The sequence below is a fragment of the Ananas comosus genome, linkage group 2, assembly GCF_001540865.1.
Source record: "Ananas comosus cultivar F153 linkage group 2, ASM154086v1, whole genome shotgun sequence".
Lineage (NCBI taxonomy): Eukaryota > Viridiplantae > Streptophyta > Magnoliopsida > Poales > Bromeliaceae > Ananas > Ananas comosus.
Genome location: NC_033622.1, coordinates 14,521,378 through 14,540,061, shown reverse-complemented (window position 1 = coordinate 14,540,061; position 18,684 = coordinate 14,521,378). Strand labels below are relative to the sequence as shown.

Below are 18,684 nucleotides of genomic sequence, written 5' to 3'. Positions count from 1 at the left end.
CTTGAAGCTCTAAGCTAAGCGGAGAATTTCCCCCTTCAATGGCCCCTTCACGTCGCCTCAGCAATGGCCGCTCGCCCCTTCTCNTTCATCTCTTACTCTGTCCCCCCTCGGAAACGCCATTGCTTGAAGCTCTAAGCTAAGCGGAGAATTTCCCCCTTCAATGGCCCCTTCACGTCGCCTCAGCAATGGCCGCTCGCCCCTTCTCCGCAAGCAGAGCCAAATCACCTCCTTCTTCGCTAGCCCTACGGTAAACCCTAGCCCCAACTCTAATGGCGACGATAACCCTTCCCCCACCGCTAACCCTAACCCCAACCCTAACCCAAACTCTAAACCCGCTCCAAAGCTCAATCCTTCTCCGTCTCGAGGGAAGCAGAAGAAGACCCCTCTCGTTGTACCCCCCACCTCCTCTTCTAACCCCAAAACCCCTTCCGCCGCCGAAAAGAAGGCGGCGTACTCGACGGATGCGGTCGGAAAGAGGATCAGAGTCTTCTGGCCTCTCGACAATGCCTGGTACGATGGCTGCGTCAAATCCTTCGACGAGAACTCGGGAAAGCACTTGGTTCAGTATGATGATGGTGAGGAAGAGGCCGTGGAGCTTGCGAAGGAGAAGATCGAGTGGGTTGAAGAGGAGCAGCCGAGAAAGCTCAGACGGCTGAAGCGATTATCAGCTTCAGTTAAGATCAATGGCGGGAAGAGCGATAATGATGATGGGGAAAATGGCGATGATTCTACTGATGATGAGGATTGGGGTAAAAGCGTAGGAAAGGAAGAGTTGGAAGATGACTCGGAGGAAGTGGAATTAGATGAGGAGGAGGAGGAGGAGGAGGAGGAGGAGGAGGAGGTAATAGTAAGCTCAAGGAGGAGACGATCACGGAATTCATCATTGCCAAGAAAAAGGAAAAAGATTGATGTTGAGAAGTTGGAGTGCACGAAACAGATCAGTTTTAATGAAGGCAGAGAGAGGAGTTCATCTAAAGTCGAGGCGAAGAGAACAGGAAGCAGCACTTCTGTGCCAATGAACAATGATCTAAGTGAGCAACCTTTTTTCCCAGTCATCTTTCAGAGTTCAAACTAGGCATTGAATGGCCATTGTTTGAGTTATTTCTATAGATGCATTTACTGCCAAAGTGTCAATCTCCCAGCAAGGGATATAGCTCTTTTTTCGTCATGCTGGATTTCCTTTATATTTTAAGTTACTGCATATGGGATTGAAGGCATTATCAAAGTTGACTGTGCGAAATGACTTAGACTCTAAAATTCGCTATAGAAATTATAGATTATTAGCAACTTTCCCATCTGGTTTCTGTAATGCAGGGGGTCAAGTTTTGGATACTATTGATAGCACTCTAACCGGTTCAGCTGAACGGTTCGCAAAACGGGAAGCAGAGAAGTTTAGATTTCTGAGGGAGTGAGTCTCTCTCTCTCTCTCTCTCTCTCTCTCTCTCTGCATGCACGTGTATTTCTAGGATGTTTTATATTTTCTTGATTTTTATCTTTATTAAGCTAATGCTCTTTTTTTTTTTTTGCAATTCTTCTTTGTTGTTTTTGTACTACTGATCATTTTGGCTGCAGAGGGCGTAAAGATGCAAAAGGTAGGCGACCTGGAGATGTAAACTATGATCCAAGAACTCTTTACTTGCCTCCAGAATTCTTAAAGAGTTTGTCCGGTGGACAGGTAGTTTCTTTAGCAGCAATGACCGTTTTCTTATGTCCCCCCCCCGCCCCCCCTTCCCCCTTTCTTTTATGCTCAATTTATCAAGTAGAAGTATCTTCTGATAGAGGCAATGGTGGGAATTCAAGTCAAAGCATATGGACAAAGTATTGTTCTTCAAGGTATTGATGATCCGATGCTTATCATACCAACAGTTTTGATTAATCAGATCAGAAAGTAATACCGTACTCGTTCTTTTCCAATAGATGGGAAAATTTTATGAATTGTTTGAAATGGATGCACATATTGGGGCTAGGGAGCTTGATCTTCAATATATGAAGGTGGGTGATACTCGGTAATGTACTTTTCTGCAGCCACTAGTTTCAAGTAGTTCGATTACTAGTTATCAAATTTTCTGTAGTTATTATGCTTTACTTTTACATTTGCTACTTAATTTAGTATGTTGTTTTCATTTCTGATCAAGAGATTCTATCCCATTTTATAGGTTTAGTCAGTATACTATTACCATTGACCTTCTGAAGTTACTATTCTAGTTGAAACTATAAGCGTTAAAACATTACATTTTGACGTGCCTTTGATTTGGCTAGGCTTTCAAATAAAAATATTCACTTGAGTTGCTGTTTTTGTTGGTTAAAATCAATGCAAGATGTTCGTTTCAAATCTATCACATTATTGGTGAGAAAGTATTTTCAACATGATAAAGCTTAGATGTGCTTTATCTTTTTTCATACTTTTAATTCTCTGAATGCACGTTTTGATTGGACCAATTGCTAATCTATTTAAGTTCTCTCCCTGGTTCAAGGAATCAGTAATTGTAGAAAAAACAGTTTTCTTGAATAATCTAGAAGATTGTGTAGCATTCTTGATAAGCATCTAATGACTCTCAGCTAGCTTCTGTTTCGATAATTTTCTTATTATATTTTTTTCAATGGACTTAGGGAGAGCAGCCTCATTGTGGGTTCCCCGAGAAGAACTTCTCTATGAATTTAGAGAAGTTAGCCAGAAAGGTTTGGTGTCTTTGAAGACTTGCTGTACCAATGTTACAGTGCTATACTGTTTTAGAAGATTAAAATGTGTATGTAAACAGTTCAGTCATCTGTTACAGGGTTATCGGGTGCTTGTTGTGGAGCAGACAGAGACACCTGAACAGCTCGAACTTCGCCGTAAAGAGATGGGTTCTAAAGATAAGGTTCGGCAATATATGATTATTTTTTTCTGAAATATGTAATCTGCCAAAATATGCATCTTTTAACTGATGTTCATGAGAGACCACCCTTTAAGATTCAATGGTCTTATTTTCATTTCTGACATTCGCACTACTTGTGGCTATCATTATGACTGTTTCAAATCTATAGGCTACTAAACCGTAGAGAATCCATTAGTGTTATTTCTCTTTTCAATTTTGACTAATATTGTTCCATGTTTCAAGGTTGTGAAACGTGAAATATGTGCTATGGTTACAAAGGGAACACTTACTGAAGGAGAGTCGCTGTTGATGAACCCCGATGCTTCATATTTAATGTCAATTACTGAAAATTACCAGGCTAATGAGAACCAGAATGAAAAAGACACCATAATAGGTGTGTGCATGGTTGATGTTTCCACAAGCAAATTCATTGTAGGGCAGGTTTGTAATTCTATATATCCTACTATTCCTCTTGTCGTATGTTGAGAACAAAAGCACATAAATTGAACGTTGCTACATGGGTATTGTTGTTGAGGATATTCTCTAGCTTATTCTTACCTGGCATCTATTTTTCTTTGTTGCAGTTTGGAGATGATTCTGAACGCCATTCGTTATGTTCAATATTGTCTGAACTAAGGCCTGTGGAAGTCATAAAGCCTTCAAAGATGCTGAGTCCGGAAACTGAACGAGTATTGAAGAATAACACGAGAAACCCTTTATTTAATGATTTGATTCCTAATGTAGAATTTTGGGATGCTGAAAAGACAATCGCTGAGATCTGTAAATATTACTGTCAATCAAATAGTGACATTTCTACTGATATTGATAATGTGAGGAACGATTCTGTCACCCTGCCACTTGTCTTGAATGAGCTAGTTAGTGCGGGCACGGGTGGATCATGTGCTCTTTCTGCTCTTGGAGGCTGTTTGTTTTATTTAAGGCAAGCCTTTTTGGGAGACGCATTGCTCAAATGTGCTGAATTTGAGCCACTACCATGCTCAGGACATGACAGGACACTTCAAAAGCCATATATGATACTTGATGCAGCAGCGCTTGAAAATCTTGAGATATTAGAAAACATCAAAACTGGTGGTCCCTCCGGGTATTTTGAAGTGATTTGAATGAATTATTTCATGAAATATTTTGGCATATTAACTGATACAATGTTTGATTGCAGTACACTGTTTGCACAACTGGATCATTGTATTACAGCATTTGGAAAAAGATTGCTTAAAGTATGGATAGCAAGACCATTATACGATAGAAAGTCAATTTTAGAACGCCAAGATGCCATTGCAGGTTTCAAGGTCTTTATATTTGGAAAACTATAGTTTTTGTTCCTAAATGGTGTTAGATTTGCTTTTAAATGTTTGGAGATCTGTGCTATATAGTTGTTTGATATCTATGGCTTTTGCAAACTATTTAATGGACATTAATAGCTTTGGCCTGGTTTGAATCATTATCTGATAGAGCATTATCATTCAATTTCTTCTGCAAGCCATAGCATAGATGCTTAAACTAGGATTCACAGTAGTGGCTTCTTAAAATTTCTTTTATTGTTCTTTAAGAACTTTTGGAATTTTTGTTTATCAGGGTGATGGTCTTGCATCTGCACTTGAATTTCGGAAAGTGTTGTCAAGACTTCCAGACATGGAACGTCTGGTTTCTCGCCTCTTTGCTAGCTGGTAACTTTTTAATTCATAACTATATACATAGGAATCAATTATTACTTTCTAGCTAAATTTCATGCCATATTATGGTGATAAATGTAGAAGTTGCAATAAGAGAAAAACATTAGATAGGAGAATGGAGAGAATTCAATAAAATCCTTCATGAACCTTATAAGCCTATCACTTATCCTGTCTCTTATCAATAATGACTGTATACCTTTTAACTCTTCTGAGTTCTTATCTGGAAACATTTTATTTTAATTGATTCTTTAGTAACTTATCCATACCTTAGCAGATAAGATTTCTCCAATTTGAATTTGGTTGAATTTTCAACTTTTTATTGGATAAATTGGAATTTCGATTTGAACTCTTTGTCCTTCACTTCTTATGTTATTTGTAAAGATTAATCAATTTGAATTTGATGCGAAGTACTAAATTAACCATAATTAACTTTTAAATATCATTAGAGAAATAAATAGAAGTTTCTGAAGAATAAAAGTATATAAATGAAAACTGATTCTGAATAATCTATATTGAAAATAAACCCCTCATCCCAATGAAGTTGCACCAGCTTTTTGTCATTTTTAAGTAATTTTCAGCATTGCATCAGTCGATAGAAATTTTAAGTTCTTTTCTGATCTTTATATCGCTATTGGAGGGAAGATGCTTTTAGAAAACACTAACGGAAAAGCTATGATTCAATACAACACACAATAAGAAAAACTGAATATTTGTTTGTATATCATTTAGTGAGGCTAATGGAAGAAATGCCAAGAGAGTTGTTCTTTACGAGGATGCAGCAAAAAAGCAGCTTCAAGAGCTCACTGCTTCTCTACGGGGATGCCAACTGATGGATCAAGCATGTTCTTCCCTTAACGCAATGCTTGCTAGTACCGAATCTACTCTACTCCATCATTTACTGACAACAGGTTTGATTTTTTCTTTTTTCTTTTTTTTCATGCAGCATGACATTCAAACTTTGCTTGTATTTGTTGTGTAAATTTCTTCTGTGAATAATATGATGCTTTTATGGCATGTAGGCAAAGGGTTGCCAGATATCTCGCCTGTATTAGATCATTTTAAAGATGCTTTTGATTGGTCAGAAGCTGACTGTACAGGGCGTATTATACCTCACGAAGGTTGTGATGTTGAATATGACGCTGCCTGTTATGCTATAAGGGAGATTGAATCTAGTCTTTCGAAGCACCTGAAGGAGCAGCGAAAAGTATTGGGAGATTTATCGGTATGGTAGTTGTTTAGCTGCTTTTTAAGATAGTTGTTGGAGCTTTAAAATCTTCTCAGGTGACTAATATATGAAGTGTTGTAGATAAATTATGTTACCGTGGGAAAGGACACATTTCTGCTTGAAGTTCCTGAAAGCTTGAGGGGAGCTGTTCCTAAGAACTACGAGTTACAATCTTCAAAAAAAGTGAGTAATGTTAATGTCAGGATTGCCTATACTTTAGATTAATTATTCTGTTACTCTGATAATATGAGTTATATTGCTTAGAAAGATTGTTATAAGTTCCAACATAATGCTCTCATATGAAGTGTCTACTGAGGTCTATGTCTTGTAATATGGTTTTATTTTGCAAACACTGATAGTGTGTGTGTGCGTGTATTATATATTTGGACGAAAAAAAAAATACCGATGGAAGATCTTCTATTTTGTTTGGTGCAAAAGAAATTGCTCCTACCGACAAGTGGCATCATAGTATCACCAAGCTTTTTGTGTATGGATAGGCTCGATTTTGGTTGATATCCTTTATCTTCACTGACTTCTTGAAGTAACTAAACTAAATTCTTTTGTTCTGCCCATCCAGGGATACTTTCGATATTGGACACCTAAAATTAAGGAGTTGCTGTCAGAACTTTCGCAAGCTGAGGCAGAGAAAGAATCTGCACTGAAAGGCATTCTTCAGAGGTTGATTCGCCAGTTCACTGAGCACCACAGCAAGTGGAGACAATTGGTTTCCACAACTGCTGGTACCTTTCCTTCTTTTTCTCTTTTCTTTTTGTAACTTCTATTATATGGTTTGCTCAATTCCTAGTACATAGTCTCACTTAAAGCATCACTATTAATGCAAATTCAAAATGGCGTTCATCTCTTTTCTTTGATGTAAAATTAGCAACTTATCTTTTTAACAAATGGTAAATTCTGCCTTGAAGAGGGGATTTTTTTTTATTATTTATTTATTTATTTATTTATTTTTGCTGTCAATATGATTTCCTATATCTTGCAGTAATATCAGAGTGTTCCTTTTTTTTCTGACTCAGAATGATGTACTATGCAGAGCTAGATGTTCTGATTAGTCTTTCAATTGCAAGTGACTATTATGAGGGGTCGACATGCCGTCCAATTATCAAGGAAATATCTTGTACAGATGTAATTCCCTCTTTATCTGCCAAAAGTCTAGGGCATCCTATTCTCCGGAGTGATGCCTTAGGCAAGGGCTCTTTCGTACCCAACGATGTAAGTATCGGAGAGCTGGGCCACGCGAGATTCATTCTTCTTACAGGCCCAAATATGGGTGGTAAATCGACTCTTCTGCGCCAAGTTTGTTTGGCAGTAATCTTGGCACAGGTGGGAACTACTTCTTTGTCCATTTTTTGCTTCTGTTTCCCATTATTCATTTTCCTACCTCCACAGATTGGAGCAGATGTTCCTGCAGAAAGCTTTGAGTTCTCTCCTATTGACCGCATCTTTGTTCGAATGGGCGCAAGGGATCATATTATTGCTGGACAAAGTACATTCTTGGTTGAACTTATGGAGACTGCTTCTATGCTGGTGGGTGTCAATTCTCAGTGGTTTCATTGCAGGATAAATGTATCCTTTAGTTCTGCTGGTTTCTACCATTAGGAATCATCTTTTAACTTTGTATCAACATATTAATGCAGTCTTCAGCCACGAAGAATTCTCTTGTGGCCATAGATGAACTTGGGCGAGGTACATCTACATCTGATGGACAAGCAATTGCGTGAGTCTTATCACATGAAGCAATGATGTTTTCATTTTGGCACATATGTTCTATGAACTGCAAATTTCATTGAGTATTTGCTCCAGTGCTCCTTCTGCTCCCCTTAAATGCGGGATTCTTGGTAAGCATTTCTTGCTTGATCAACAGGGCATCAGTTCTAGAACACCTCGTCCATCATATTCAATGCCGAGGCTTGTTTTCTACACACTACCACCGATTAGCAGCTGAATATGAGAAAGATGACAAGGTACACCAATTATTTCTTGGTTGTCGCTACTGCAGTTTGTAGACATGCATACATGATCACTCTAATGCTTCACTCCATGTACTTGAATAACTAATTTTTTTCATAGGTAGCACTTTATCACATGGCTTGCCAAGTTGGAAAGGGGAAAGGAGGTGTGGAAGAAGTTACATTTCTTTACAGGCTAACACCCGGTTCATGTCCTAAAAGTTACGGTGTTAATGTTGCTCGCTTGGCAGGTGCTTCCCCAACTGTGCTCTATATAGTTTTTCCAGTATATCCTTTTCTGAGTAACTGACATCTTATTGAAAGATGAACACAATCATGAGTGTGGACATCCTTACTGCGAAATTTAATTATTTCAAATAATTCCAAGAGATCAGACATTACTGTCTAGGAAGTTATGTAGGTACCATGCCACTCTACTGCTTTAAGTGCTAACTGTGCTCTGGAAACTCAGGGATACCTGCCTCTGTACTTCGAAAGGCCATGGAGAAGTCGAGTGGTTTTGAGTCCAATTATGGAAAGCAGAGGGCCGGATCCAATGACAAGATAGATGAAGTTGCTGTCATCAAAGAGCTGCTCTGTATAGTCGAAGCATGGAGTCACCGAGAGAATGAGACCTTAAATAAAAATTTGTTCCATGAAGTGTTACAGAGAGCAAGGATGCTGGTGAGCAGAAACTGAGTCAGAAATTCACTGTTTTCCATACCATCTCAGGATATTCTTTTGCAAGCATACCAGGAACGGTTTGCTGGGTCTCTTGGATTTTGAGGACCTCATTTGGAAATCTCTGAAGTCCTCGAAGCAACACCAGAGATGGTGTGGACAGACCAGAGCTAAAAGACCTGATCTCTACTTTCAATGCCAAAAAAGGCTAGGCAGTAAACTTGACGAGGCATGCAAAATTGCCAAGCCATGTTGGATTTGCCTGAGCAGCAAAGAGTAAAATGCTTTTAGAGGAAAGCGAAGTTTCTGGGGAATCCAGTGCCATTTTGTTAAGGTGTAATTTATCTCTTCGCGGTTGATGAGAAAGTGTACAAAATGTCTAGAATTGCCCAGGGGGATCATTTTCCATTTTTATTTAAATTCACTCTGAGTCCCTGTTAATCTAGACGTAGTACCCAATTATCAACCTTTACAGAGTAATTATACTACTGTTGGTAGAATGGACTAGCATCTTCTGTCTGTGTATATCATACATGCTCTTCTCGGAAAACCTTTTACATGCTTGAAATGGCTAAGATGCTTTATTGTACTCAAGGCTGTTGAGACTGTTCATCCATCTAGTCTCTGGAAGTAAGCTTTTTCTTCCTTTTTGGGGGGGAAATATCTCTCCAGTAGGTTTCAGCTAAGAAGAAGCTAAGAAGTTTTGCATTTTTATATTACTTTTTTTTTCGTGCCAGGAACTTTCTTTTAGTTGCTTGCAGCGTAGAGAAACTCCGCCAAAATCTTGGGCAGAGCGGTGAAATAAATAGTAACCAAATCACCAAATGTTTCATTTTTTGACGAGAAAGATTCATTACCCTTGTACAAATTTGCGAAAATGATGGATCAGGCAGAGAAGTTTTCTTTTCCTTTTTTTGTTTTAGAAATAGATAGCACGCTACCCGCTTCATTTATTTTATTTAAAAATAAACTTAGCTAGAAATGTGAATCAACTAGGGTTCGAACTTGGGACCTTGGGTATCAACCATCAAGTCCTTTGCCACTTGCTCTAGGAACGATCAGTCAGGCGGAGAAGTTTTCAATGGGCGCATCGCGTAGATTCAGCTCCTCGGACGGGCAATATTGTTGTGTGACGGGTTCGTCAGACGCTGGGCCAGAAAAAAGCCGGAAGCCGCACGCAACCAAACCCCGTGAACGGTGCCCTCTCCGTCGAGTCCGTGCTGCCGCCACGTCCTTAACAAAGCATAAATGCATCTGTATCCACCCACGCTCCCCCACGAACAAAACAACACTCCACCGCTCTGGGCTTCGACTTTTCAAAGAGCACACGTATTTCCCTCCTCGTCACTTAAACCACCACAAACTGGAGCAGAAGCATGATGGGTGGAGGAAGTAGGGGGTCGATGGGCCCTCTTCTGCTGGTGAACTTGGTCATGTACGTGCTCGTCCTCGCCCTCGCCGGGTGGTCCCTGGACAAGTACATCGACCGCCAGACCCACCGCCGTAAGTGTTCGATCAACTCAGCTCGGGGTTCGCAGCTCAACGAACTGCAGCAGTTCAGCTTAAACTTCGTTTGTTGCGCAGATTTGGGCGGGAACATGTCGACCGAGTATCTGCTGATCTTCGCGTTGCTGGCCGGCGCGGTGGGCGCATGCTCGGTGCTGGCGGGAACGATGCATTTGAGGGCGTGGCGAAGCGACAGCCTGGCCAGCGCCGTCTCTGCTGGGCTGGTTTCTTGGGCCCTCACCGCCCTCTCATTTGGGTGCGTAGCAAACATCTCTCTTCTCTCAGTACCAACTGCTCTAAATAGTGATGAAAACACTAATCATCGTGTAGTTTTAAAATGTAAGTGCAACATTATTTTCACAAGCGCATCTAGAATCTAGAAAACACATAATAACACTTGTTAGATAATATAATTCGCAGCCTCGCATGCAAGCAGATCATTCTGGGGAATCGAGGGCGGCGTCTGGTAAGGCGAATCATGCAATTTTCTTCTTTTTCCGAAACTTAGTCGACCAAATATTGCTTAACAAATCACATCAATACAAACAACTATTCTCGCAGAGGACACTTGAGGCGTTCATCGTAATCTTAACGTTCACGCAGTTGCTCTGCCTGATGCTTCTCTGCGCCGGCGCGGTGAGCAGCAGCTACGGCCCCAGCTGTAGAAACTCGGGAGGCGGCAGCGGCGGCTCCGACTACGGAGTTATGTCTCGTGAACAGAGGGATACAACAGCAGCCTCAAATGCTCCTCCGCATGCGTGAGGAAGAGGACATCAATACTTTGTGACATATGAATGAAACAATTTTGAACTCCATTGTATCTTTGTTCTTATATATATACTGTACTGGAATAGATCGACGAGTAAGTAAATTCGACGTATTTGAACTTTTTACATGGTTTAACAACAATCGTATTTGACTACACCCAAGATATATTCCTTCTATCTCAAAACATTCAAAGATTTTGTCAAACCTGTTAACATCAAAGGATGTTTTGTGACTTTGGTTTTTTTCCGGCTTTTTTTTTTTTTTTCAATAGCAAAAACAGATTTTCTAAATTAAAGCTCTTTTATATTCAGAAGATCTTTAAATACTTAAAACATTCAAAAAATTGGAAGCGAATGTAGTTGATAGTGGAAAAATAAGTTATTCCAAACAAAAGCATTATTAATACAGTGACTCATAGAATCAGCTTCCTTAAAAAATTTGACTCCTCCAAAGTTTATTAAAATGAGGAAGAAAAAAAGAAAAAGAAAAATGAACCAACCTGTTTTGACTTGGTCCGGCCCAATTCTGCCAAACCAACGTGAAATAAAATTTTCAATTAAAAAAATTTAAAAAAATATAACATAAAAAATGGTTGTCAAATTAAAAAAGAGCGGGAACACCGACCGTACTTAGAGCAAGTAGCAAAGGGTTTGGTGACTGATATCTGAGACCCAAGTTCGAATCCTAATTGATTCACATTTTCAATTAAATTTATTTATAAATGAAATAAACGAAGCGGGTAGCATACTACCTATCTCTCAAGTAAAAAAAAANAAAAAAAAAAAAAAAAAAAAAAAAAAAAAAAGCGCCGGAACATTGGAAAGGAGCCACGTAGCGTCACAAATCCAAATCCAATCTCTCGCATCTTCGACCGGAATCTGATTCGATGCACCGCATACAAAACTCGTTAAGGGATGACCCAAAAGCGAGGTGGAGGAGAAAGAATCAAAAACCCAACCTCTACGCTAAATCCCCTTTAATTAATTAATTTATATATTTAATCCATTCATTCATATATACTCCTCCATTTTAGTTAAATTCTCTCTCCTCAATCATCTGCAACCAAAAAAACTGCTTCATGAGTGATAAGGTAATAATTAAGCTTTATTAACCTCTCTTCTTTTTCTTTTCTTTTTTTTCTAGTCACTAATAAGCTAATAATTAGTTAATTAACAGGGTTTATGGTAATAATTATTTGGTTGTTGCTGTTGTTTTAGTTTTATTGTATGACCATGAGGATGAACATCGACTGCAACGGTTGCTATCGTAAAATCCGAAGAACTCTTCTCAAGATGCAAGGTATGGTATTATCATATTTTTCATGTTCTTTTGTGTTCGCGTCTTGATTAACTTATTTTTTGAGTCTTGTTTAATTTTTGTTAATTTTTGGGGTTGTTGAAAGAGTTGGAGAGCCATTTGATAGAGAGGAAGCAGTGTAGAGTAAGCGTATGTGGAGTATTTGTTCCGCAGGATGTGGCTATAAGGATAAGGAACAAAGTTAATCGCAGAGTTGAGATACTGGAAATTAAGGAAGTGGATTCCAACACGATGGACAGCGGAAAATAATTAGGGTGTAGTTACAAAGACGCTTGGTGTATTTTGTGTTTGTATCTTAGATTTTTTTAATTCTGTGTTTTCTGTGCTCTACATTGTATTGGAAAGCTTTGTGACAAAGTCTTGCGTGTGAAAAAAGGACAAGTAACAAGTTAAAATCAATCTTCTCTTGGTGAAAACATACCGAACTTAATTGAACTATGGACCATTTTGCATACGCTATCCAGCATTTTAAAATTTTACCCACCGTTTCTAGCGCAAGTGGTAAAGAGTTTGATGGTTGGTACCCGAAGTGCTAAATTCGAAGTCTAATTACTTCACATTTCCAGCTAAGTTTATTTCTAAAATAAATAATCGAAGTGGGCAGCATGTTACCATTCTCTCAAAAAAAATAAAATAAAATAAAATTTTGATTTTACTATCGAACCTTTCAATTTGTTCAATTTGAATTAGTTAATGATACTTTGATTTTTAAATTTTAAATTAATTACTTAAATACATTTATAGTTGCTAAAATTATGTAAAGTATATTAACTAAATTCGTAAAATAATAGATGTATTTAAATTTTTAAGTTAAAGTGTTATTGACTGAGTTAAATTAAATAAATGAGAATGTTGTATAGTAAAATTAAAATTTTAAATAGTTGAATTAGTCGTATCAAAATGACTTATAATTTAAAGTTCCGTACGTTTCTAACTTTTAACTCTGTACTATTTGCCAAAAAAGGACGTGGAAACAAGCAGGAAACAATTTGTACTAAAACGTTGTCGTTTATCTGTTCATCAGTCAAATGTTTACTACCTTTAACAGAAAGGACCAAAAAAAAAAAAAAAAAAAAAAAAAGCTTCACTTCCAAAAGAATCTATGGAGGCGCATTATTTACCGTGCACAGCATTAACAAACCCAGGGGTTGTAATGGGAAACATGGTCCCCCCATTCCCGCATCTATCTCAACCGACAATGTATTGAAGATTGATCAAAGTTTTAGGCGTCTTTCTAATACCCTTCATTATGATGGACACTGTAGTATTTGATTAGCCTTTATTTTGATGGGGCTGGTGTTGTTAACGCCTCGGCAATTTAGTTCTAGGATAAAGATTGATTAACCACAGTTACAACTTACTAAACTACTCAGTGATTGATTCTTAATTACAAATTTGATAAATCTAAATCGCTCGAGATAATTCCAGATTCTTTCGATAAAGTGCTGTGGAATAGAGCCGCTAAAGCGTCTGCTTAAACACATTGTACAATCCTTAAGCATATTAAGGTTTCTGATTCAGCTGGAGTTTTAAGATTATGTTTCTTAAATTATTTTAAAGAAAAGTTGTCGCTATTTACTGAACCACCGGTCAATTAGTTGGGGGAGAGAGAGAAATGTTAGGTGAGGCTACGTGGGTAGCCACAAAATTCAAACCATAATCCTCGAGCTACCAACTAAGGAAATAACTACGCACGACGCATGACACATTATCGCGGCATCAATCACGGACGCTGGTCACAAACATTACTAAAAAGTAGGAAATCATAAAAGCAACACAGAAATTAAAAAGATGATGAGAAAGCTAAGTCAAACATGAAGGAACTAAACCACAACTAGTCAAACACTCAAACACCTTATTTCATATTATGAATGGTCTTTATCTATCTCCCATGCAAATTATAATATTTTTTTTTAAAAAAAAAAACAATCATTCATATTTGTTTAGGGGGAAAAAAAAAAACCTACCAGCACTTTAAGGGGAAGCAATTCCAACCAAGAATGGGGCCCACACATATCTACAAGCCCTTGTATAGAACTATAGATAGATGGTATAGCTTTCACCAACCTCTTCTGATACCCATTTGGCTCAAATCCTTTTTGCATCATTGAAATGAATATTTGGTGATTGAGTGGATTAATGATAGGTGCATGGATTACATAGTCATAAGGAAGTAGATTGTAAAGATGGTGAGGTACCAACCAAACTGGGGACAAAAACAAAAACAGGGAACAGAGAGAATTAAAAGCTGTTTTATGCAAAAGTGGAGGGTGAAAAAAAAGGGAAGGTGAGGTAAAGAGAACAACTGTGCAGGACAACAGAAGCAAAGTGACATTACTGCTTACAACTGCCATGGTCAGGGATTCCTTGGAGTAGCATTAAAGCTTATGCTATTGGATCCTTCTCACCATAGCCACCCAACTCCAGTGAATAAGGTTCCTCTTACCTCTTTTATGAGATTTTACTCCTCCCAAGTGAGTTTTCTTTTTCTATTTCCTATGGTGAGAGTAGTTCTCAGATGAAGAGAGAAATGGGCTCTGCTGCAAAGTGCTTCTGCTTTCTCTCCCTCATCTCCTTCACACTCCTTTTCTTCAACTTCCAGCTTATGGGCACTGCTAGTTTTCAAGAAAGCCAGAATGTGAGGGGAGATGAGGGGCTTCATGTTCTCTTAAAGATTAGATTGCTACTTGGTTTGAAGAGTTCCACTTTGAAAGGACCAGCTCACCATGGCTATCACTATTCTCCTGCTCCAGCACCAGTTGAAGAAGTCATACCACCAGGTCATGTGCCTCAACTCCACACCCATGTCGACCCCCCCCACACACCGCATTCTCATCGAGCTCATATTTCGCCGTCGCAAAGTTTGGGACACCAAAGGGATAATAGAGCCAAGAAAAGACTTCGAAGAATAGCCATCATCGTTGCAGTGTCGGCGGGATTTTCTGCAATTGTTCTTGGTATTGCAATAGTGTTAGTTTATAAGAGGTCCTCAAGAAGAACTACGAAGAGATCTGATAGACCATTGCAGGTATTCGGCAACAAATCTAAGTCTCATATGGTGCCGAACGTAACGAGCAAGGTGAGTTTTGATCCTGGCCCAGAGCTGTTTTATCTGAATTCCCTAGCACCATACCTAGAGAATGATGACTCTAGCCTTAAACAGAGACCTGAATCTAATAATGTCTCGGTAAATGAAAGCTTATCTAGTTCTCCACTACTACTCAATGGAGAAGTAATGAAGTATCAGCCAGATTCTATAAACCGTTCAGATGAAGAGAAACCTCCGATTGATAATTCTCATTTGGACACCGACGACGAGTCTTTCCATTCCATTTGCTGTTCACATTCCTCGAATGGTTCTGTCTCTGATGTCTTCTTATTAAAACAAAGTCACCTTTCTATAAAATGTTCCTCTCCATGTTTTCCGCAAAAAGATTTTTCTCCCTCTAATTCCTCCGATAAATCGATCTCACCCAATTTTCGATCCCAACATTGCATTCCTTTTGATCAGAAAAGAGCTTCTAATCCGTCTCCAAGAAGCTTGCAAGCCGAAGCATTTCAAATTCCACCTACACCATGTAATCAGGATAGAGTATTTCATGTGTCTCCTAAATCTTCAATGTCTCATGGTGTTCCCAAGTTGCAAGAAACTGATCTCCCAAGCACCAAAATTTGTTCCGAATCCCTGAAAATGTCACCAAGACAAAGCTATCCTTCCTACGGCTCAGTAAACTCGACAGCAAAAAAAGAAACAACCCCATTCCCTTCAAATTTAGACTTAATATCTACTCCGAAGGGAACTCCAAAAGAATCAAACACATCCCCGAGCACTTCAATTTCGACTAACGATAAACTACCTCGAACTCCTCCACTGCCACTGCGTGGCACAGGAGCACCAACGCCACCGCCTCCACCTCCGCCTCTGCCTCCGCCCTTCATGTCAGTTTCAAATCGGAAAGGGTCCAATTCCGGCCCTCCTCCTCCGCCTCCGTGCCCAATTCTGCTAACTACACCAGGCAGCAAAGATGGTTCTTCCCTGCCGAAGTTAAAGCCACTGCATTGGGACAAAGTACGAGCGGCACCCGACCGTTCCATGGTATGGGACAAGATCAGATCGAGCTCATTCGAGTAAGCATAGTATACAAATATTTCTATTAATGTTAAATTGTTTCCAAGGTAGAATATACTACTCATCTCATGGTTGATTGAAAATATGATGCAGGTTGGATGAGAAGATGATTGAATCACTCTTTGGGTATAACATGAAAAATTCAGCCAAGCATGAAGAAGCAAAGAACAAGACCCAATCTCCAAGCAAGCATGTCATGGAGCATAAGAGGCTGCAAAACATCACTATATTGTTGAAGGCAATTAACTCAACAAGTGAGCAAGTATGCGATGCTTTGACAAAAGGTAAGTCGGAAGAAAATTCAGCAACATTTAAACCATAGATTGTAGATCTTACTAGAAAAGAAAATCTTTGGCTTGGTTTTGTTAGGAAATGGGCTGTCTGTGCAGCAATTGGAAGCACTGGTCAAGATGACACCGACAAAGGAAGAAGAGGAGAAGTTCTCTTTGTATGATGGGGACATCGATGAGTTAGATCCAGCAGAAAAATTTGTCAAGGTGGTATTAAGCATACCATTTGCATTTTCAAGAGTTCAAGTAATGCTATACAGGGAAACTTTTGAAGATGAAGTTGCTCACCTAAGAAAATCCTTTGCAATGCTTGAAGTAAGAATCTTAAAAATATGTTTAGTTAAAACCAATCTGTTGCATCTTAGTGCTAAGCACATGTTTCTGTTCTTTTTTCTATCAGGAAGCTTGCAAAGAACTTAGGTCAAGTAGGCTTTTCTTAAAGCTACTTGAAGCTGTTCTTAAAACAGGAAATAGGATGAATGTCGGGACAATACGAGGCGGCGCAAGAGCATTCAAACTTGATGCTTTGCTTAAACTAGCCGATGTGAAAGGCACTGACGGGAAGACTACTTTACTCCATTTTGTTGTTCAAGAGATGATTCGATCCGAAGGTCTAAGTGCCATGGAGTCGAAATCGATAAATGCACCACAAAAGAATACACGGAGCGCCGAGGAAAGAGAAGAGGATTACAAGGCAATGGGTCTAGACCTTGTTTCAGGACTAGTCAGCGAGCTCTGCAATGTTAAGAAAACTGCTAGCATAGACCTGGATGTTTTGATAAGCTCGGTCTCGAATCTCTCGTGTGGAATGGCTCAGATGATACAACTTGTGGAGAAGGATTTAATGATCGACGATACGAATCGGAGCTTTGTGAACTCTATGAAACTGTTTATTGATCATGCTGAGAAGACCATCACAGGGTTAAAAGACGATGAAAAGCAAGTTCTACTTCATGTAAGAGATATAACCGAGTACTATCATGGGGATATGAGCAAGGATGAAGCGAATCCGCTTCGGATTTTCGTGATTGTGAGGGACTTTCTTTGCATGCTAGATAGAGTGTGTAAAGAGATCCAGAGTTCGAGGGCCCATCGGGGTCCCCATATGATTATTCCCTTTCGATGATGACCAATCCATGGGGGTGTAGAGAAGCAATTATAGTTTGTTTTCTGTTCGTGAAAAATGACAAGAAATATGAGCTAAAGGACCGGAAAGGGTTGTACCAAGTGCTGATGATTGCACATATTCTGGTGCTGGTAGTTTGTATTCAACATCAAACTTACAGTGAGTTAACAAAATTTGCGAGTTGTATCGTCCTTCAGAAAAATTATGTTACACAGGTTTACAATCACATCGAGAACAATAACCTCACAGTTAAAGCTATAATTCTCAAAGAAGAAAAGAAAATAAAAGAATGTGCTTATTTTCGGCGTGTATTAGGGCTCATCATGTATACCTGTGTTGCTTTTTACAAATAAACTAGTATTTTATGACTGTAAGAACTGTATTTTAATTTTCATTGTATCTTCCTTCTCTTTGTTTTTAAAATCCATCATACAATTTGCTACAAAGGCTGTAGAAACCACATTGTAGTTGAACTGTTTTGTCCTTCTCCTTCAGCTGTTTCACTTTTGGAATTTATTGTGCAGGGTGGGCAGTTAAGAATGTTTCAAGTCACATGTGAACTGACCAAAAAGATAGACATTTTGCACATAAAAAGTTTTTCAAAGCTTTTGCTGCAGCAAAACGCTGGAATGAACACAAAAGTGTCCTTATGCTGGTTCATGTTTCTACTGTATGCTATATTCGTCTCTCATCGATAAATGACGAATTCAATCTCAACTGCCTGATCCTACTATCTATGGACGTTTGATTTAAATTTAGGCATACAGAATTGTAGGGCATCTGTGCCCAGACCAAACAGACCCTTAGCCTCGCAAGAAGCTGCTGCACATCATCCTATTTTTCGAGTTTGAGTTTGCTGTCCTGATTTTCCACACGTTCGCCAGGTTCCCGAGCCTATTTACACTCCTGGGCCTATTTACACTCTTTATAAAGTTCAACGGTTTTGTCCTGTATTGCCCAGGTGGCCCTAAAGATCACCACTCCAGCTATTAAAAGTAGAGATAAAATTGAGATACAGATTTCAAGATCAATGACAAACATGGCGAACAGCGGAAAAAAAAAAAAAAACATCTTTTTTATTTGACATTTCTTTCATGTTTTCATTGGTCGTAATTGTAACGATCCAACC

The 18,684-nt window shown here is 39.0% G+C and overlaps 4 protein-coding genes across 5 annotated transcripts; all 4 read left to right on the top strand.

Moving 5' to 3' along the window:
• Nucleotides 11–9,008, top strand: LOC109728575 (DNA mismatch repair protein MSH6). The gene is made up of 22 exons (XM_020259000.1): nucleotides 11–27; nucleotides 150–1,031; nucleotides 1,315–1,408; nucleotides 1,573–1,675; nucleotides 1,780–1,833; nucleotides 1,918–1,992; nucleotides 2,611–2,679; nucleotides 2,778–2,861; nucleotides 3,102–3,299; nucleotides 3,443–3,960; nucleotides 4,036–4,165; nucleotides 4,452–4,543; nucleotides 5,279–5,457; nucleotides 5,569–5,771; nucleotides 5,856–5,957; nucleotides 6,352–6,514; nucleotides 6,823–7,112; nucleotides 7,179–7,316; nucleotides 7,427–7,506; nucleotides 7,654–7,753; nucleotides 7,860–7,989; nucleotides 8,211–9,008. Exons 2-22 carry the CDS (start codon nucleotides 161–163, stop codon nucleotides 8,435–8,437), a joined length of 3,900 nt encoding a protein of 1,299 aa, XP_020114589.1. The 5' UTR covers nucleotides 11–27; nucleotides 150–160; the 3' UTR covers nucleotides 8,438–9,008.
• On the top strand, nucleotides 9,430–10,816 carry LOC109706748. Its single transcript, XM_020227720.1, has 4 exons — nucleotides 9,430–9,922; nucleotides 10,004–10,181; nucleotides 10,346–10,391; nucleotides 10,487–10,816. Exons 1-4 carry the CDS (start codon nucleotides 9,796–9,798, stop codon nucleotides 10,685–10,687), a joined length of 552 nt encoding a protein of 183 aa, XP_020083309.1. The 5' UTR covers nucleotides 9,430–9,795; the 3' UTR covers nucleotides 10,688–10,816.
• LOC109706824 (heavy metal-associated isoprenylated plant protein 25-like) lies at nucleotides 11,656–12,409 on the top strand. Its single transcript, XM_020227831.1, has 3 exons — nucleotides 11,656–11,783; nucleotides 11,911–11,992; nucleotides 12,096–12,409. Exons 1-3 carry the CDS (start codon nucleotides 11,772–11,774, stop codon nucleotides 12,257–12,259), a joined length of 258 nt encoding a protein of 85 aa, XP_020083420.1. The 5' UTR covers nucleotides 11,656–11,771; the 3' UTR covers nucleotides 12,260–12,409.
• LOC109725835 (formin-like protein 9) lies at nucleotides 13,957–17,978 on the top strand. 2 transcript variants are annotated; one of them, XM_020255226.1, is made up of 5 exons: nucleotides 13,957–14,445; nucleotides 14,613–16,138; nucleotides 16,233–16,423; nucleotides 16,509–16,744; nucleotides 16,830–17,978. In XM_020255226.1, exons 1-5 carry the CDS (start codon nucleotides 14,398–14,400, stop codon nucleotides 17,553–17,555), a joined length of 2,727 nt encoding a protein of 908 aa, XP_020110815.1. In that variant the 5' UTR covers nucleotides 13,957–14,397; the 3' UTR covers nucleotides 17,556–17,978. The 2 variants fall into 2 exon arrangements, with proteins under 2 accessions (XP_020110815.1, XP_020110803.1); XM_020255214.1 differs by having other exon boundaries at nucleotides 13,957–16,138.